At 35.1% G+C, this 19385-nt stretch overlaps 1 protein-coding gene across 2 annotated transcripts in view; it reads right to left on the bottom strand.

Annotated features, from left to right (window-relative positions):
- Positions 1-8281: 8281 nt before the first annotated feature.
- The window catches only part of SNX7 (sorting nexin 7), a 108452-nt gene continuing 97348 nt past the window's right edge, over positions 8282-19385 (bottom strand). The window contains exon 9 of one of the 2 annotated variants that reach the window (XM_030327459.1): positions 8282-8569. In XM_030327459.1, coding sequence (XP_030183319.1) covers positions 8483-8569 — 87 coding nt within the window. In that variant the 3' untranslated portion in view covers positions 8282-8482. The other variant, XM_030327458.1, reaches the window with a different exon arrangement.

The following is a 19385-nucleotide window of genomic DNA, read 5'->3' as shown; positions in this document are numbered from 1 at the left end:
AAATTTTTATTTTATAAAATGAAGGACATTAAAATTATCAATACCTCATAAAAGAAAAGGTAAATTTATGACTTTAACAAAGACCCAATTTCTAAACAACTCATAAATTGAATTAAGTTTGGCTATGTGAAAACTATAGTACATTGTTCTTAATTTTCTGATTTTAACATGAACCAAAGAAAACTCTGCCAGAATGAAATGAGTCAGAAAATTGTGGCCTGGAGACTTCTGAGAGAGAACCTGCAAGGGAGTAAAAGGGGAATCTTCCAGGCATGATGTGACAAAGATCTGATTTTCTGTTAGTGAGAGTATGGAAGGAGTGGTGAAATTGTTACCCTAAAAATAAAAATGCCAGTATTTTACCAGCAAAAAACAGACAAACAAAAAAGGATCTATTCAGGAATAGCAGAGAATTACAATCTAGGACAAGCAAGCTATAGCAAAACCATAGGGAAGTCTGGAGAATAAAGGAGAGGAATACTATTTTATAGAGGAAAAGGGAGAAGTTGGAAAGGCTGTTATAAAAAAAAGGGGCACTGAAGTAAACTGGGAATTGAAAGGATAGTGGCTTTTCATTGGCTGAGTTGTAACAATCTCTCATTGGCTGGGCTGTTGCCAGGTGGAGAAGAAAAACCTCTCTTCCTCTGGCTGGAACAGTACAGTAGTAGCTAAAGCACAATGTATTTGCAAGGTAAGTCACTTCTTGTTGGGTCTGCAATTGATGACAGGTTGTAGGACATGAAAGCTACCCCTTCTGGCCTCCAGATTTCATCTTAAATGAGGTTTCCTTTTATTAATTTTTATAAAATTCAGAGGACAACCAACTGAGAGTCCCTATGCTCCTCTGAACTTTGCTTTTCTCATATGAGAAAGGTTGATTGAGATTTTATTAAGATCTCATCAAATGTCATGATTCTAGATGAAGAAACTAAGTACATCTGTGAGATGACAAAAATGAAACAACTTGTCAAAAACTTATGCTTAGGGACCTAATGAATGGTGGTGCTATGGACAAGAAATTTTGAAGTCATACTATACCTACCAGGTGGCTCGAGTCATTATGCAGTAGTAAGAAATCCATAATTTGTTCCTTTTGTTTTCAGAAAAGAAAGAAAATAGGGCTTAATCTTATTTTTAAAAAGCAAAAGAAAATAGGGGTGCCTGGGTGGCTCAGTTGGTTAAGCATCTGACTTCAGCTCAGGTCATGATCTTGTGGTTTGTGATTTCAAGCCCTGAATTGGGATCTGTGCTGACAGCTTGGGGCCCGGAGCCTGCTTCAGATTCTGTGTCTCCTTCTCTCTCTGTCCCTCCACCACTCGTGCCTTGTCTCCCTCTCTCTCAAAAATAAATGAAAAAAATTTTTTTAAATGTTAAAAAAAGCAAAATAAAATAAAACAGCAAATTATGTCCTTTGCAAAGTTTCTGTAGAGAATGAAATATATGGGCATGATTCTACTGCTTTAGCTGTGAAAGTGCTTTTTAGGTCTTGTATGTTTGTGCAAGTTTCATCTGAGATATAATGAAAACATCAGTTGCTTTTCAAATGGACAATGATCCATTATCTGTCACAGGTTGCCAGAATAAAGTGGTAAACTGCTAAAGGGGGGGGGAGGGGAATATAACATGGTAGAGGAGTCCACGAACAGATTGATTCATTACAAGATCAATTATAAACGTAGTCACTTACATTTAAATTAAAGGTGCTTAACTACCATTTTTTTTAGGTGCTAACCTGGTTTAAAAGATCTGGTTATCTCCATAGAACAGATTCATTTCGTTATTCTTAAATTTAAAATCTATATGAAACAGTGAGAATACTGAATTGATCTTTAGTAACAGTCCCTCCATACTCCATTCATGTAAGATGATCGTGTATTTGAACATATTTGTAAAAGAAAGCATCATAGCTTTGTTACTCAATATATTCTTCACATCAGTGTACTTTGATGGAGTCTCAATGCTTTATTTCAACATATGAATATACTTTATACACTGGGCTCAATCAAACCTAATCTAAAGGTTGTAATTTCAATACAGATGAGTGCACTAATGACTCAATTTCACAATCTTGTGCTATTTCTTAGCCAATAAAATTATAATTAACCTCCTATGTAATTATATGTCCTAGACTAATGGTTTATTTACACTTGTAATCTCTAATTCATGTTCTTTGAAGAGCTATTTTTACTTCAGTCCTTTCTCACTGAAAAATTTTAGGCATAAGAACAGAATATTGTTAATTATATAAATGTATAGAACTTGAACAATTTCAAGTGAATAAAATTGTATCTCCATTTTAAAATGAGAGTGTGGACAAAATGTTTTATCTTCCCCATATTCTTCTTTCTTCTGCATAAAGTAGCCCTTTTCTTTTGGCATGTGAACATCTAACATGTGGTCTGAGTGAAAGTTGCCATCTTCCTTTGGTCTTAACCCCCGCCTGCTGTGATTTGTCTAACAGTGAGAACCTGACCGAGGCTGTGTTGGTAATAGTATTTCGGCTCCTAACCACAGACTGGCCTGGGGCAGGGCTGAGATGGGATAGGGAGGCATTGGCTGTAACCCAAACCAAGCCTTCCCTAGGGACTTTCACCTAAATTAAAACTGGAAGGGAAGAGCTCTTTCTTTCCTAGTACATAGTTGGGAACTTGTGATCTAGGAGCTACTAGTAGACATTAATCCAGCCCAGGATTTCTCCTCAGCAGTCTTGACATTGGGGGTCAGATAACTTCTTGTTGTAGAGGCTGTCCTAGGATGTTTGGCAGGATCCCTGACTTTTACCAACTAGATGCCAGTAGGACCCTCCTCCCATAGTGTGGTATGAAAAAATACCTTCAGATATTATATTATTTATATTATATATTATATTATATTATATTATATTATATTATATTATATTATATTATATTATATTATATTATACCATGCTGTGTTATTAGACTCTGCTAAATATCTCCCAGTTGAGAATCAGAGAATGAACCTCCTATAAAGTAGCAACAGGAGAAAAAAGAGGTCAACACTTTCAAGAGAAATAGGAAATACAGACAGAAAGAGAAATACACCTGTTCAGAACCAATTATACCCAAATATACGCTTTTCCTTTTTGGTTATATTAGTGCATCAATTCCTTGTGATCTAAAGTAGTTTGATTTCTCAACTGAGATGATAAAAATCCTGAAACAGTAACAGGAAAAGCCAAGTGGAGGAACAGAGCTAAAGCACAATAAAAAAATCAATCCATAATAGGGCTTAATCAAGGCATAGATTCAACTGTTGAGTTTTGAGAAAAGTACAATAACTTACAAACCTATTTAAAGCAAAGACAAGATAAAGAAATTGATTATGAAATAGATGGTCAACAACAGCATACATGGACTTATCTTTGTTTAAGAGCCTCTTATCTTCAAGGTAGTCTTCAAAAAAAAAAAAAAGAAAAGAAAAGAAAAGAAAAAGAAAACAAGCTCAGACTTGTATTTGTATCTTCTAGGGACTATAAACATGTCCAGTGATGATTTCCAATTTAAAGTGTGTCCGTGTGTGTGTTTGTAGTTCTCTAAAAATGGAGCATATATGTTTCCTAGTCAATCAACTGCTGGTAATACAACAACAAAAGCACACACTGGACCACACAAATAATATCCCCAAATCGGATCTTATACCTGTGCCTACTGACTCCAAAGCTCACATGAGTCATCCTCCATGATGATGAATTTCATCCAAGTACAGCCTCATTTCTCATGAACACAGGAAATAAATTTCTTTCTCCCTAGGATTTCAAGTCAAAACTACAGAGAAATTCAGCATTGATGCTTCTGCTTTGAATAGCCAGTTCAGGTAAGAAAGACTTTTAATTTCCCTCTAGGAAACTGGAATGCAAGGGGGGAGGGGTGGAATCCTCAGAATAAAAAGTAGTAATACCTGGCTACAAGCAATATTACAAGATAGACTTAAACTATTCAAAACATACTAAGTCTTTTACCAGGTCTATATAACAGCTACTGGCACATCGACTTAAAATCCTTCTTTGTCTTTTTTGAAAGGCTATATGGCTCAGAGAAAATTAACTGAAAACAGGGAATCTGTTTTGGGAAGCAGTTATTGAAAGAAGGCATGTGTTGAATGAAACGTACATGTAAACTTCAGGGTGGATCTTTCTTCCAACTAAGAATCAAATGAGTCATTTTGTTGTTGTTAAGGAGTTTTTTATGATGAGGTATGCAGGAGTCAGATTTCCATATTAATAACAACCACCACCACAGCACACATCACAACAATCAGTTCAAAAGCTGCACCAGGAGATCCACTTCTAGGACAACAACATAAGGAGTTCCAGGGACTCATTCCCCAGTGGTGAAAATTATGATGGTCCCTTCAGCAAATAGTGTTGGACAACTGGAGAGCCTCATGTAAAAGAATGAAACTGGGTCTTTCCATCACATCATATGCAAAAATTAACTCAACATGGATCAAAGACCTAAATCTAAAAGTTAAAACTCTTAGAAGAAAACATAGGGGTGAATCTAAATAACCTCAGATTTGAGAATGGATTGCTAAAAATGACATCAAAAGCATAAGCAACAAAGGAAAAAAAACATAAACAATGAACTTCATCAGAATTAAAAACTTCTATGCATCAAAGTGCATTATCAAGAAGTGAAAAGTATTCACAAATCATAATCTGAGAAGGAATTTTTTTAAATATGAAATTTATTGTCAAATTGCAAACAAATTGTCATATTGTCAAACAGCAAATGCTCATCCCAACAGGTGCCCTCCTCAATACCCATCACCTCCGCCCTCCCCTGCCTCCCACCCCCCATCAACCCTTAGTTTGTTTTCAGTTTTTTAAGAGTCTCTTATGTTTTGGCTCCCTCCCTCTCTAACCTTTTTTTTTCAGAAGGAATTTTTATCTAGAATATATAAATAATTCCTACAACTCAACCATAAAAAGACAACCTCACTTTAAAAATTGGCAACAGATCTGAAAAGACATTTGTCCAAAGAATATATACAAATGGCCAAGAAGCACATGAAAAGATGCAATAGGAAAAAATCAAAAGTATGAGATACCACTTCACCCAGTAGGGTGGGTATAATACAACAAAAACAAACAAACAAAAACAGAAAATAACAAACATTCATGAGGATGTGCAGAAATCAGAATCCTCATACACTGCTGGTTGAAATGTAAAACAGTGTAGCCACTTTGGAAAACAATCTGGCAACTCCTGATATGGTTAAATATAGCTGTGATATGACCCAGCAATTCCACTCCTATGTATAGGCCCAAGAGAAATGAAAATATATGTTCTCACAAAATGAATAAACCATTTTTATAGCATCACAATTCATAATAGACAAAATTGAAAATAATCTAAATGTCTTTCAACGAAAGAATAAACAAATATAATGGATAAGCAAAATGTATGGTATATCCATAAAATGGAATATTTCTTGCCACTTTTTAAAAAAGAATAAAGTACTGAGAAATGCTACAATACTTGTAGAACACATGTTAAATGAAAGAAGCCAGTCAAAAAAGATTACATATTATAGGATTCCATTGATTCATAATGGGAACAGGCATACTAGTGGTTCCTGAGGCCTGGGGATATGGGAGGTGGTGAAGGTTAGAAAGTGATGATAGCCAAAAGGTATGGGGTTTCTTTTCGAGGTGATGAAAAACTAGAAGCAATATAACTGTAATACAGTTTAAATAACTATAAACAAGAAAATGTGTGCATAAATTACTACATATTCATAACATGATATGTTGTAAGGCCATTTGTGCAATGTTTTAGAGTTATTCTTGACTTTCAACATTTCCATAAGATACTGTAGAATGACCAAATGAGACGCAAAGTAGCATGTATAATAGGACCTCATTTTTATAAAAACAAATTTTAAAACTATGTGTGGGAGTGTTTGTGTGTGTAAGTCTTTACCGAATACTATGAGCATAGAAAAATGGAAGGAAGGATATATACTAGTTAACAGGACTTACCTGTGGGTATGCATGGTGTGTCTGGGGGACAGCCGTTGCGTGGATAGAAAAGAAAAGAGGGAGGAAAGACATGCAAAACTAAAGAGGAAAAAGAAAGGCACTAAAAATAAAGCATTTTTTATGTGATTCCCACTTAAATAATTAATGACCTTATTGGCTACCAATTCTCTGGCAGGTGTTCTTTCTCTCCCCAGTTTTACTGAGATACAATTGACATCTAATATTTATGAGTTTAAGGTGTATAACATAATGATTTGGTATATGTATTTACTGCAAAATGATTACCACAATAAGATTAGTTAACATCTATCACACAAACACAATTACAACTTTTTTTCCTTTGTGATGAGAACTTTCAAGATCTATTCTCTTAGTAATTTACCAAAACACAATACAGTATTGTTAACATATAGTTATCATGTTGTACATTGTATCCCCAGGACTTATTTTATAACTAGAAGTTTGTACCTTTCAGCCACCTCCACCTAATTCCCCCACCCTACTTACCTCTGGTAGGTGTTCTAAGCTTACTGTATCATTTTAACAACCTGTGAGTTACAGATTATTATTTCCATTATCTCTAGATGGCGAAAACCCGGTTTGGAGTAGTAAAATAGCTTGCAAAACAATATGGTTGGGGCCATGCTGATAAACAGGAAGGGTTCTCACCCGAAGTCAGACCTCAAGGCTAGAAATGCCACAAACACACCAAGATGGTATGAAAAGGTTCACTACTTACAGAATGAGGCTTTCTGGGGAGAGCAAGGCAGGCCTCTCGGGCTGCTCTGAAAATGGTTTGAGACAGCTAGAGAAGGAGAATGGCTTGGGGTTCTTGGGGTAGTTGAGGGTGTGGGTTCTTGCAGGGAGGAGGTATATGGCAGTGCCAAAGCAGGGAAACACTGGTGCTTTCTTAGCAGGCTGGCAGATGTGGGAAGACAGGGAAAAGGGAAAGTTTGCTTAAAAGCTACCAGTGCTCAAACGTCAAAAAAATGGGAGCCAGATTCTTTATTACAAATGGTTTAATAATTATGCATGCCAGTATTTACAAAAAACGTTTAGCTTTATATCTGCATTTGTGTATCTCTTGTTTTGATTAAAATAATTTAAATGTCTAGGTTCTTTTTGTGACACAGATTTAAGTGCTAATACCCAAATGATACTAATTCCTCAAGGTTCGGTCTTGAAAAATATCTATTTCAAAAAATTAGCAAATATTAAATAACATGTTCAGTTTCTAAATATATCCATAAAATAAATACAAAATCACTTTGTATGGTCAATCTTACTAGATTGTATAGGATTACTAACTAATAACTCAAATAGTAATTTCAATCTACCTTGGTAACTTTTTTTTTTTTTTTGGAGGTGCTTGTGTTTTATTTATTTATTTTTTAATTTACATCCAAGTTAGTTAGCATAACTTGGTAACTTTTTTTAATTGTGGAAAACAATTACTTTACTCTTAACCAAACCAAAATGTGAACAATTATCATTGAAGTTTTATAACACTAAATAATTTTTGTATATTTACTTCAAGTTTCTAATGTCAGAGAGAATAGGATTTTAGAGAAAATCATGATGAATGCATAGTATGCTTGGTAACACAGGCTTAATTCTTTTTTTTTTTAAATTTATTTATTTGAGAGAGAAAAAGAGAGAGTGACAGAGAGAGAGAAAATGCATGAGCAGAAGAAGGGCAGAGAGAGGGAGAGAGAGAGAGAATTCCATCAGATTCTACACTGCCAGCACGGAGCCCAGTGTGGGGCTCAAACTCAGGAACTTTGAGTTCATGACCTGAGCAGAAAACAAGAGTCAAACTGAGCCAGCCAGGCGCCCCACATACATTGAATTCTTGTCAGAATCTGCTTCAGAGGCTTGAGCGACTAGTACAAAAAGAACACACCATAGCCGGTCATTTTATATTAAACTTTTTATTAAAACTGAGTCTTCATGATATATTTAAAAGGACATGTTCCACAAACAAATATTTGGACAAAAAATTTTCTATATGTAATTATTGGCACATAAATTTAAAATAAAAACTAAGCTAAATATTTATATATGTATATTCATGTATATGTATTTGTGTGTGTGTGTATATATATATATATGTACATATATATACGTATATAGATACATATATATGTATGTATATACACACACATATATATGTATCTATATACGTATATATATGTACATATATATACATATATATGTACATATATATACATATGTGTATATATATGTATACACATATATATGTATATATATGTATATATATATACGTATATATACACACACACACACACACACGAGTATATCCAATTCATGTCAATGATCTGGAATACCTGAGTTTCAAGCTGTTGGTTTTCCAGATAGTGCTAAATGTTTTTCATCCACTTTATAAAGGACACAGTCCATCCAGAAAGAGTAACTTTGGTTAATAGATGCTGTCTCCCAAAGATAGCACAGAAGTCCTCAGTGGGATTCAGGTTTATCTTCAGAGGTTTCTTCCAAGTGGAGGTCAGTCTGTGATGCAAGGAAGGATTCCCATGTAGCAAGGCACTGAATAATGGAAATACACCACGAGGAAATCAGCAGTTGTTAACTTTCAGCGGTGAATGGATTAATAAATCCTTCTGTATCTGTTCCTAGAGCAATTTGCCCTGCTCCTTTCTCCCACCAGCATGCCAGACAGAATCCTTGTCGTTTTCTACATACGTTAATTCCTAATGTGGGAAACTATTGTCAAATAAAAGGAAAACATAAAAGGTTTAAAGATGAGCATGGATTAGTTTGCTGAAATAATCCAGTATTATCCCACTGTCAGGAAAGAAAACTGCTCTAAATTATGGAGGAAAAGATGGATATTTGGATCTGAGGAGGTAGGCGTTAAGCATCTAGACAGAGCAGTGGGATGCAAATGTGCCTCCATTAGATTTCAATCCCACTACAGCAAATGTGAGTTTGGGCAAGTTGATGAATCTTTACTATGGCTTCTCCAGCCATAAATTAGGTTAATGATAGTACTTACCACTAGGGCAACAGTGAAAATTAAATTTCCATAATCTGTATAAATCTCTGTACAGAATTCCCAGCCCAAAGTAAGTGCTCAAAAAAAAATGAGCAATTATTATATTATGATGGTCTGTTGGGACTAGGTGGTGAAACTTGCTCACTAATGTGCCACAGGAAATGAAAAAGGATTAGAAGTGACGAAAGGTGGTGGGGACACACAAACAGGAATGTGGCCACCTTTGTGATGTTGTCTAGGACTGACCTGCCTACTAGCCTTGTCTCAGTTATCTGCATGATGTTTATCTACACATAATGTTAATAGTTTGCACATATTTAAGATTCTTCTAAAGCACACTTACTTTAACATATATTCAGCCTGAGATGAAATTAATTAGGAAAGAGATCATGTTTTTTTTTCCAAATCTATATAGGATACACTGCTATTTACAAATACATATGTATGCATTTTTGATACAATACACTCCAAAGTTGGACTGATTAACACTGATTTACTTGCCTAAACTACTTTCACATCACTTCTTTATCCTCTAATCCCTTTGCAGCTTTACTGTGTGCACTTTTGACAACAAGGACTAAATGACAGACCGGTGGTTTCCCAAACACCATACAAACTCAAAATTTTAAAGCTTCCAAACTATAAACGTGCTGCATTCCAAAAAGCCTGTATGTATGGATTTATGTATGTATATACATATATGTGTGTGCATATAATATTTTTTCAAACTGAAGATTTAGAAAGTGGGAAGCATTTTGCCAAGTTAGGTTTTTATAAAGGTTATATGCAGTGATTTGATTCTGAGGCAGTCTCGAGAGCCTAGGAAATGAATACTATGGCTAGAAAATTGGGTATTTGCATGAGAACAATAGGAGATACTGTTGAAGACTTAATTGTCAAATGAAAAAAAAACTACTGAGTAAATTACTGGGTAATATACTCAGTATTTTGTGATATACTTATTTTGAAAGTTGGGCTTGGAATAATACAAATCTCATAAGAATAATCAAGTCCATCAGGATTTTAAGGGCCATTTTTGATTTAAAAACTTTAGAGAGCAATGGAAGCCAAGTTCCAGTATAAGCCAAGTATAAACCAAGTATAAATTTCCAAGTATAAGCCAAGAAGCATAATTTTAATCCCTGTGATGAATCAGTTCTGGAATCTGCCTTTATTCTTCAGTAAGTTACTAACTTTCTGATTTTCTACTTCCTCAGATGTAAAATTATGATACCTGTCTCATAGGGATGAAAAATAACAGAATGAGGGATAAGGAAGGAGAAGACAGGGAAAAAACAGAAGTCCAGGTTAGGACAGGGACCACCAAGAGTGGCCTCCTCTAACATGGTACAGGAAAAGAAGCCAGATGTCTTTATATCTAAATGTTTATCCTCATGAAAGGGCATTAAAGATAAATATCTCACATTTGATACATGTTTCAACTTTTAGACTTTAAGGCCTTTATAATTGGGGGATTGACAAAAAATATCCATTCACTCAACAAGTATTTCTGAGTTCTTACTATGTCAGGCACTGTGAAGGTTCTGGGGCATAATCCTGGACCTCATGGAACTTATGATTTAGTAAAAAAACACAAGTCAGCAAATATAATCAACTACAGGGTCTATGAAGTTACAGCATATGATGAAAATAAATAGTAGTGGGATCTAGATCAGACTAGGATGAGTTAACTAATGTTTCCTAGTAGGAGTGAGCCTATAAATTTCTGTGCATGTCTGTGGAAGGGCAATGTGAGGAATAATGTGTGGTGGTTAATAATAAAGTGGTTAAGAACTTGGGCTCAGAACTTCTGCTGCTGGCCAAGATAGTATGATAAGGACTAGATTCACTCTTCTGTTAAAAGATGATTGATAGATAGATAGATCAGAAAAAAATAAAATGAAACAACAGTTTTCAAGACCCTGAACATCAGGCAACAAAGGACAGTGATCCCTGAGAGACAAGATAAAAACAATATGAGCTCTATGATTATCCTCATGTTATAAGCAGAACTTTATCCCCCCACATTCATTTGTTGAAGCACACTGTGAGGTACTTCAAAGTTCATGTGTTGAAGTACCACAGAATGTAAAGTATTTGGAAAGAAGGCCTTTAAAGAGGTGACTCAGTTTAAATGAGGGTAAGATGGACCCTAATCCAATCTGACTAGTATCCTTATAAGAGGAGATTGGTCATTCAAGGGGACTATAGGAATGACAACAGAGAGAAAAGATGACATGAAGACCAGGAAGAAGGCTGCCATCTGCAAAGTCAAGAAGAAAGGCCTCAGAAGAAACCAAGAAGCCAAGCTTGTCAACACCTTGATCTTGGACAACTAACCTCCAGAACTGTAAGAAAATCATTTTTTGTTGTTTATCCACTAAAGTCTGTGGTATTTTGTTATGGTAGCCCTAGCACACCAATACACCACTCACTGCCATAAGAGAATTCCCAGGCCATGGCAGAAGCAGGGTGAACTTAGATGTAGCCAGGCAGGCTCTCTGAGTTGAAGAGATGGAGCTAAGAGTCTATAGAAAAATAATGCAGGGGAAGTTTGTAGAGCAGAGTACCAGTAAAGAGAGAGCACTCTGGAGATCTGTGGAGGGTCTCCCTCTGGTATTCAGTGGGGTAATGATCAGTAAAAGCATGTGAGAAAACTACCTAAGGTCAGGAAAAGAAGTAACCAGTGAGGATTAGAGGGAGCAGCGTCCATGTTCTCACAGGGCCTGGAATAGTAGAGAACCCCACCAAAGAGATTGGAAAATCCAATAATTCATAAAATATTGGATAAAATACAAAGAAGGGAAATAATTTTCCATCTATTACAATCTGGTCAAGAACCATCTAACAAATCTTGAAGTGTGTGTCCAAGCAACTTCACTAAGTGCTACAGGAATAAAAAAATATTCAGCAGACAACAAAATTCACAGTATCTGGTATCCAATTAAGATTACCAGGATGCAAAGAAGCATAAAAACACAACCCATAATGTGGAGAAAAAAACCAACCAATTGAAACTAACACACAATGGAATATTACTCAGCCATAAAAAAGAACAAAATCTTGTCATTTGCAGTGACATAGATGGAGCTAGAGAGTATTATGCTACATAAGTCAGTCAGAGAAAGACAAATAACATATGATTTCACTCCTATGTGGAATTTAAGAAACAAAACAAATGAACACAGTGGGGAAAAAGGCAAATCATAGAACAGACCCTTAATTATACAGAACAAAATGATGGTTACCAGAGGGGAGGTGGGTGGGGGGCAATGGGTGAAATAGGTGATGGGGACTAAGGAGGGCACTGTTGTGATGAGCACGAAGTGTTGTATATAAGTGATGAATTACTAAATTATACGCCAGAAACCAATATTACACTGCATGTTAACTTACTGGAATTTAAATAAAAATCTGGAGAGAGAGAGAGAGAAAAAAAGGAGAAACTGACCCAGAATTGACAAAGATGTTAGCAGACAAGGACATTAAACTATAAAAGTGTCCTAGATGTTCAAAGAGTTAAGTAGAGGCAAGGAATATATGAAAAACAGATACAAATTGGACTTCCAGAGATAAAAATTACCATGTGGGCGATGAAAAATACAAGGAATGGAATTAATGACATATAAGAAAATGAGGAAGAAAAAGTCAACATGAAGGTACAGCAATGGAAAGTATCTAAAAGGAAACACAGAAAGAAAAAAAAGAACAATGAAAAAAAAAAAGGAAAAGAGCATCAGTGAGCTATGGGACACAGCTTGCAGTAGTATACTATACATGTCATTAGCTGAAAGGTGGAGGGCCAAAAAACTTTTTGAAAACATAAAGCCCAGAATTTTTCCAAACTTAATTAAAAAAATCAGAAACCCACAAATCCAAGAAACTCAACAAACTCTAAACATCAGAAACATGAGGAAGAGAGCATCAAACTACTTTATAACCAAATTGTTCAAAATCAGTGATAAAGACAATCTTTAAATAAGACAGAAAAATCATAATGCTGCATACAAAAGAAGGAAAAATAGGGATGACAGTATTTCTCATCCAAAATACTTTAAGTGAGAAGACGACAGAGTAACATTTTTAGAGTGAAAGAAACAGCACTGTCAGGATAGAATTCTTTCTATGCCCAGCAAAATTATCCTTCAAAAACAAGGGTGGAATAAAGATATTTTCTGACAAACAAAAGCTATAGAATTTATCACTAACAGACCACACTACAAGAAATGTTTTAAAAAAAGAAAAATTCCATCAGGCAAAAAGAAAACCAGACAGAAATATGAATCCATTCAAAGGAATGAAAACCACAGAGCATATCAATGATATGGAAACATATATATTTCTCTCATTATTTAAATTTATTTAAGATATAACTGACTAATTAATAATAATAGTAACAAGATCTGGTGAGGCTTAGAATACATGTCCAAATAAAATATATGAGAAAAGAGCATAAGGGCCAGAAGAAAGAGAATGAAGAATATGATTGTTGGTTCTTAAATGATAGGTTAAGTGGTATAATATTATTTAAAGGCAGACTGACAAGATTAAGGTGGGGCACCTTGGTGGCTCAGTCAGTTGAGCTGTCTGAATTCAGCCCAGGTCATGATCTCATGGTTGGGTTCGAGCCCTGTGTCAGGCTCTGTGCTGACAGCGTGGAACCTGGAGCCTGTTTCAGATTCTATATCTTCCTCTCTCTCTGCCCCTCCCCTACTCACACTGTGTTCCTTTCTCTCTCAAAAATAAACAAACATTAAAATAAAAAGATTAAGGTCCATACCATAAACCTGAAAATAACCTCTAGAAAATAAAAGATATATCTAATATAACAACAAGAGATCTAAAGTGAAATCATACAAAATTGTCTATTATCCAAAAGAAGGCATAAAGAAGAAAATGGGAGCAAAGAACAGATGGAACAAATAAAAAACAAACTGCAAAATAATAAACTCAAACCTAACTGTATCAATAATCAATTTCAATGTCAATAATCTAAACACTCCAATAAGACACAAATTGCCCTTAGTAAATAAAAATTAAAAAAATAATGGCCAACAGGTACATGAAAAGATGCTCAACGTCGCTCCTCATCAGGGAAACACAAATCAAAACCACACTCAGATATCACCTCACACCAGTCAGAGTGGCCAAAAGGAACAAATCAGGAGACTATAGATGTTGGAGAGGATGTGGAGAAATGGGAACCCTCTTGCACTGTTGGTGGGAATGCAAACTGGTCCAGCCACTCTGGAAAACAGTGTGGAGGTTCCTCAAAAAATTAAAAATAGACCTACCCTATGACCCAGCAATAGCACTGCTAGGAATTTACCCAAGGGATACAGGAGTGCTGATGCATAGGGGCACTTGTACCCCAATGTTTATAGCAGCACTCTCAACAATAGCCAAATTACGGAAAGAGCCTAAATGTCCATCAACTGATGAATGGATAAAGAAACTGTGGTTTATATACACAATGGAGTACTACGTGGCAGTGAGAAAGAATGAAATATGGCCCTTTGTAGCAACGTGGATGGAACTGGAGAGTGTGATGCTAAGTGAAATAAGCCATACAGAGAAAGACAGACAGATACCATATGTTTTCACTCTTATGTGGATCCTGAGAAACTTAACAGAAACCCATGGGGGAGGGGAAGGGAAAAACAACAACAAAAAAAGAGGTTAGAGTGGGAGAGAGCCAAAGCATAAGAGACTCTTAAAAACTGAGAACAAACTGAGGGTTAATGAGGGGTGGGAGGTAAGGGAGGGTAGGTGATGGGTATTAAAGAGGGCATCTTTTGGGATGAGCACTGGGTGTTGTATGGAAACCAATTTGACAATAAATTTCATATATTAAACAAATAAATAAAATAAAAATAAATAAATACATAAAAAATATTGCCCTAGAGGAGGCTATATTAGATAAAATAGATTTTAGAACAAATATTATTATGAGAGATAAAGGTTATTTCATACTGGTAAAGGTATCAGTTTATCTTGGCATAACTTAAAATATATATAATGAGAGAGCTTTAAAATACATGAAATAAAAACTGATAGAAACACAAGAAGACAAATCCACAATTACCATTGATTTTGGTATACCTCTCTCACAAGAACTGAGAGAATTTATGGACAGAAAATCAGCAGTGATACAGAAAACTAAAACAACATGATCAATCAAGTGGACCTAATATCTATAGAAAGGAAAATGCACATTCATTCATATGCACATACAACATTTACCAAAATAGGCCATATTCCAGGCTAGAAAAGAAGTCTCAATAAACTTAAAAAGAGTTAAGTCACATGAAGTTTATTCCCTGAACATAATGGAATTAAATTAGAAATCAGTAATAGAGAGATATCTGAAAAATCCCCAAATATTTGAAATCTAAGCAGGAAACTTATATATGTATTATTACCCTCTGTGTCAAAGAAAAACTCAGAAGTAAATTTAGGTATTCTGAACTGAGTGAAAATAAAAACATAACATGTGAAAAGTTCTGGGTCACTAAGGCAGTACATAGAAATTTGTAACACTAAAAGTCTATCAGAAAAGAAGAAAGGTTCATGATGAGCACTGGGTGATGCATGGACATGTTTGAATCACTATTTTGTACACCTGAAATTAATATAATACCATAAATTAACTAACTGGAATTAAAATAAAAACTTAGAAAGGAAAGAAGAGGAGCTCCTGGTTGGCTCAGTCAGTACAGCATGTGACTTTTGATCTCTGGTCATGAGTTTAAGCCCTACGTTGTATGTAGAGATTATAAATAAATGAACCAAAAAAAGAAAAAAAAAAAAACAAGGTCTTAAATTATTTCAGTTCCTACCCTAAAAACTAATAGATGGATAGATAAAACAAATTAAACCCAAACTAGGGAGAACTAGAAAGAAAAAGAGAAAGAAAAAAAGAAGGAAGGAAGGAAGGAAGGAAGGAAGGAAGGAAGGAAGGAAAGAAAGAAAGAAAGAAAGAAAGAAAGAAAGAAACTAAAAAGAACAGAGTGTGAATCAGTGAAAAAGAGAAAAAATATTTAAAAAATCTATGAGACCAAATGTTAGCTCTTTAAGATGATTAATAAAACTGATAATCATTAACCCGACCGACCTAAAAGAAGAGAGATGACATAAATTATTATCTCTTAGGAATGAGAAAAGTGACATCACTCCAGATTCTACTGAAGGAAATAAAGGAATATTATGGAAAACTTTACACCTATACACCGAGAGCTTGAAAGAAATGGACCAATTCCCTGAAAGACACAAACTACACAAACTTACCCTACAAGAAATAGATACTCTAATGAATTTGAATCTGTTGTTAAATATCTTCCCACAAAGAAAACTAGGCCTAAATGCTATCACTGGCAAATTCAATCAAATAATTAAGAAAGAAATCATTTTAATTCTATACAAACTCTACTGGAAAATTGAAAACACAGTAATGCTTTTCGATTTACAAAAACAAAAAACACTGTAAGAGAAGAAAACTACTAACCAATATCTCTCATAAACATAGATATAAAAATTCTAAACAAAATTTTGGCGAATCCAGCAATCTATAGAAAGAATTATATATCATGACCAAAAGGGATTTATCCCAGAATGTAAGATTGGATTAACATTCAAATATCAATCAATGTAATTGACTACTAATGTAAGAGCATCTCAACAGACACAGAAAAGGCATTTGCCAAATTATGATGTCCATTTCTGATTTTAAAAAAAATTCAGAAAATTAGGAATTGAAGAGAACTTCTACAACCTCAGGAAGAACATTTACAAAAAAACTAAAGTTAACATCATAAGCAGACATGCATTAAATATTAGCTGTTATTAGTATTTTCTTTTCAATGCCAAAAAAAGAGAGAAATTAACACTCAGTTTTATAGATAGTCAAAAATCTCCTTCACCAAATTTTAAGTATAAAAAAGGCAGGAAATTAAAAAAGAAAACAATATATAAATCACTTTAAAGCTCTATCCACCGTGTCTACACAACAAGGAAAGTTATTAACTGGGACTGAAGGTCTGATAGAGAGCAGACCATACTTTGCATCTGGGGAGAGCCCCATTTCCCCTGGAACCTCATTTCTACTAGAGCCCTCTGGCATCCTCTGCAAATCCACACACAATTCTATCTGTTAACCCTGCAGGGCAGCCCAAAGCAATTACTACTTTCAGGAGATAGTACATCTTTTTGATAACTCCGCCAAACTATCATTTGAATAAACTTCTGAAGTCCTCAAGGTAAAATTCAAAATGTAATTATGAGCAGTCTGTTCTATTTAGATTTCCTGTCAAATAAATGATCCAAATTGCACCAAAGACAGCATTAATTCTCATGTGAAGAAACTTCTATTGTCATATTCGGCTTCAACCATCCTTAATAAATGTCTAAGGAAGATATTCAGTAGACATCCATGCTGATTAGCATTGTGAATTAACATTTTCATTTCTTTTTTTCTTTTTTTTCTTATTTGAGAGACAGAGTGTGCAAATGGTGGAGAGGGGCAGAGGGAGAGAGACTCTCAAGCAGGTTCCACTCAATGTGGAGCCTGCTGCGGGGCTCTGTCCCACAACCCTGGGATCTTGACCTGAGGTTGGACAAGAGTTGGACACTCCACCAAGTGAGCCACCCAGGAGTCCCCATTTTCATTTCTAAAATAAGTCCTAATGGGTCAGAAAAACTTAGTAAAAAAGACAAATTAGCCACTGAACTACCTCCTTACCATCTACCATACTAGAGGCAGAAAAACAATTTATGTATTTTGAAATATGGGTTATAGAACATCAGCATAGAAAAACAATAGAAATAACATGATACCTGCTATATGTCAATATGAATACTTGCTCAGGCATTGTACTGGTTACTTTATTATATATTACCTTCATATTACTACCTGACAAAGACTGTTATGTATATTATATCACAGATGAGAAAGCTGAGGCACAAATGGTTAAGCACATTTGTGATATTCCAAATCTGATAAGTAGTATAGCTACTACTATTTATTCATCAACAAATGGAAAGTAACCAATTTCTTGAATGACCACCAGGGTACATTTAATAAGTCACTGGGCCATCACAAAATACCTTTCTTTTGCATAGTGGAAAAAGGACAATTTTGGAAGAAGAGGTAGGTAAGAAAATGCATGCCTGCGGGGGCGGGGGGGGGGGCATCACGCTGATCAAATTTTAGGAAAATGTACATATGCAGTTTGAACGTGTAGAAATTGATTCCCTACATACCTCTTGGAAAGTCTATATATTTCCAGGAGCACATACTCTTTGAAGATGAGTTAGTTAATATATGCCAGACATACAATAAATACTCAGTAAATGCAGATGATTATGGAGAAAGAATGTAAAGAACTACACATTCAAATATGCTGGTTGTCACAAAAACTGCATTTTTCAATCTGAATATTTATCAATTGACATCCTGGTTTCTATTGCTCTCTAAAGTTGTTAATGCTGTGTTTTGCCATAAAAGTCTGATTCCCACTCAGGCTGCTAACCAATCAGGCTTCTCAGCCAACAAGGCTGAAGAACTGACCCTGAACTAGGTAGCTCCTCCTGATGACACCAGACCTCTTTTGGAATTTTGATAGTTTTTTCTAAATAAACATGGGGTATTAACTGTCCCCTCCCACCAAATTTAGTCTTAAACTGTTAACTGATATTCGTATACTTATCCAATAATTGTACACAAATCTATTTTAAAATAAAAAAAGATAACCCCTAAAACTCTTTTAAAAAGCTCTTTACTCTTTCTTGCTTTTTTAAGTATGAAAAACCAAGTAAGACTCAAGACTCAAGAAATGGACTGTTTATACCACATAGTTAAACAATTAGTTTACATTAAACTAATAGTTAAACATTTAGTTCGGTATCTACTGTGTCCAGGACTGTGATGATTGGAGGAGATACAGTCATCAAAACAACAACACAATCTCAAAACCTATCGTGAGACTTGTTTATAACTATAAATCATGTTGTTTAAAAGATATTTCTGGGGAGACTTAGGTGGCTCAGTCCATTGAGCGTCTGACTCTTGGTTTCGGCTCAGGTCATGATCTCACGGTTCGTGAGTTCGAGCCCTGAGTCTGGCTCTGCACTGAGAGCATGGAGCCTGCTTGGGATTCTCTCTCTCTCCCTCTTTCTCTGCCCCTCCCCTGCTTGTGCATGCTCTCTCTCTCTCTTTTTCAAAATAAATAAATAAAAACCTTTTTAAAAAGGAACTGCATTAAAAAAAGATATTTCTGTTATTTGGCTTCTCATTGCTTTCTATTGAGAAATTGATTTTTCACACTTTTAAATCATTACAATTAGTGAGGC

Source organism: Lynx canadensis, chromosome C1 (assembly GCF_007474595.2).
Source record: "Lynx canadensis isolate LIC74 chromosome C1, mLynCan4.pri.v2, whole genome shotgun sequence".
NCBI lineage: Eukaryota > Metazoa > Chordata > Mammalia > Carnivora > Felidae > Lynx > Lynx canadensis.
Note: the sequence above shows the minus strand (reverse complement) of the source record. Positions and strands in the feature narration are given on the sequence as shown.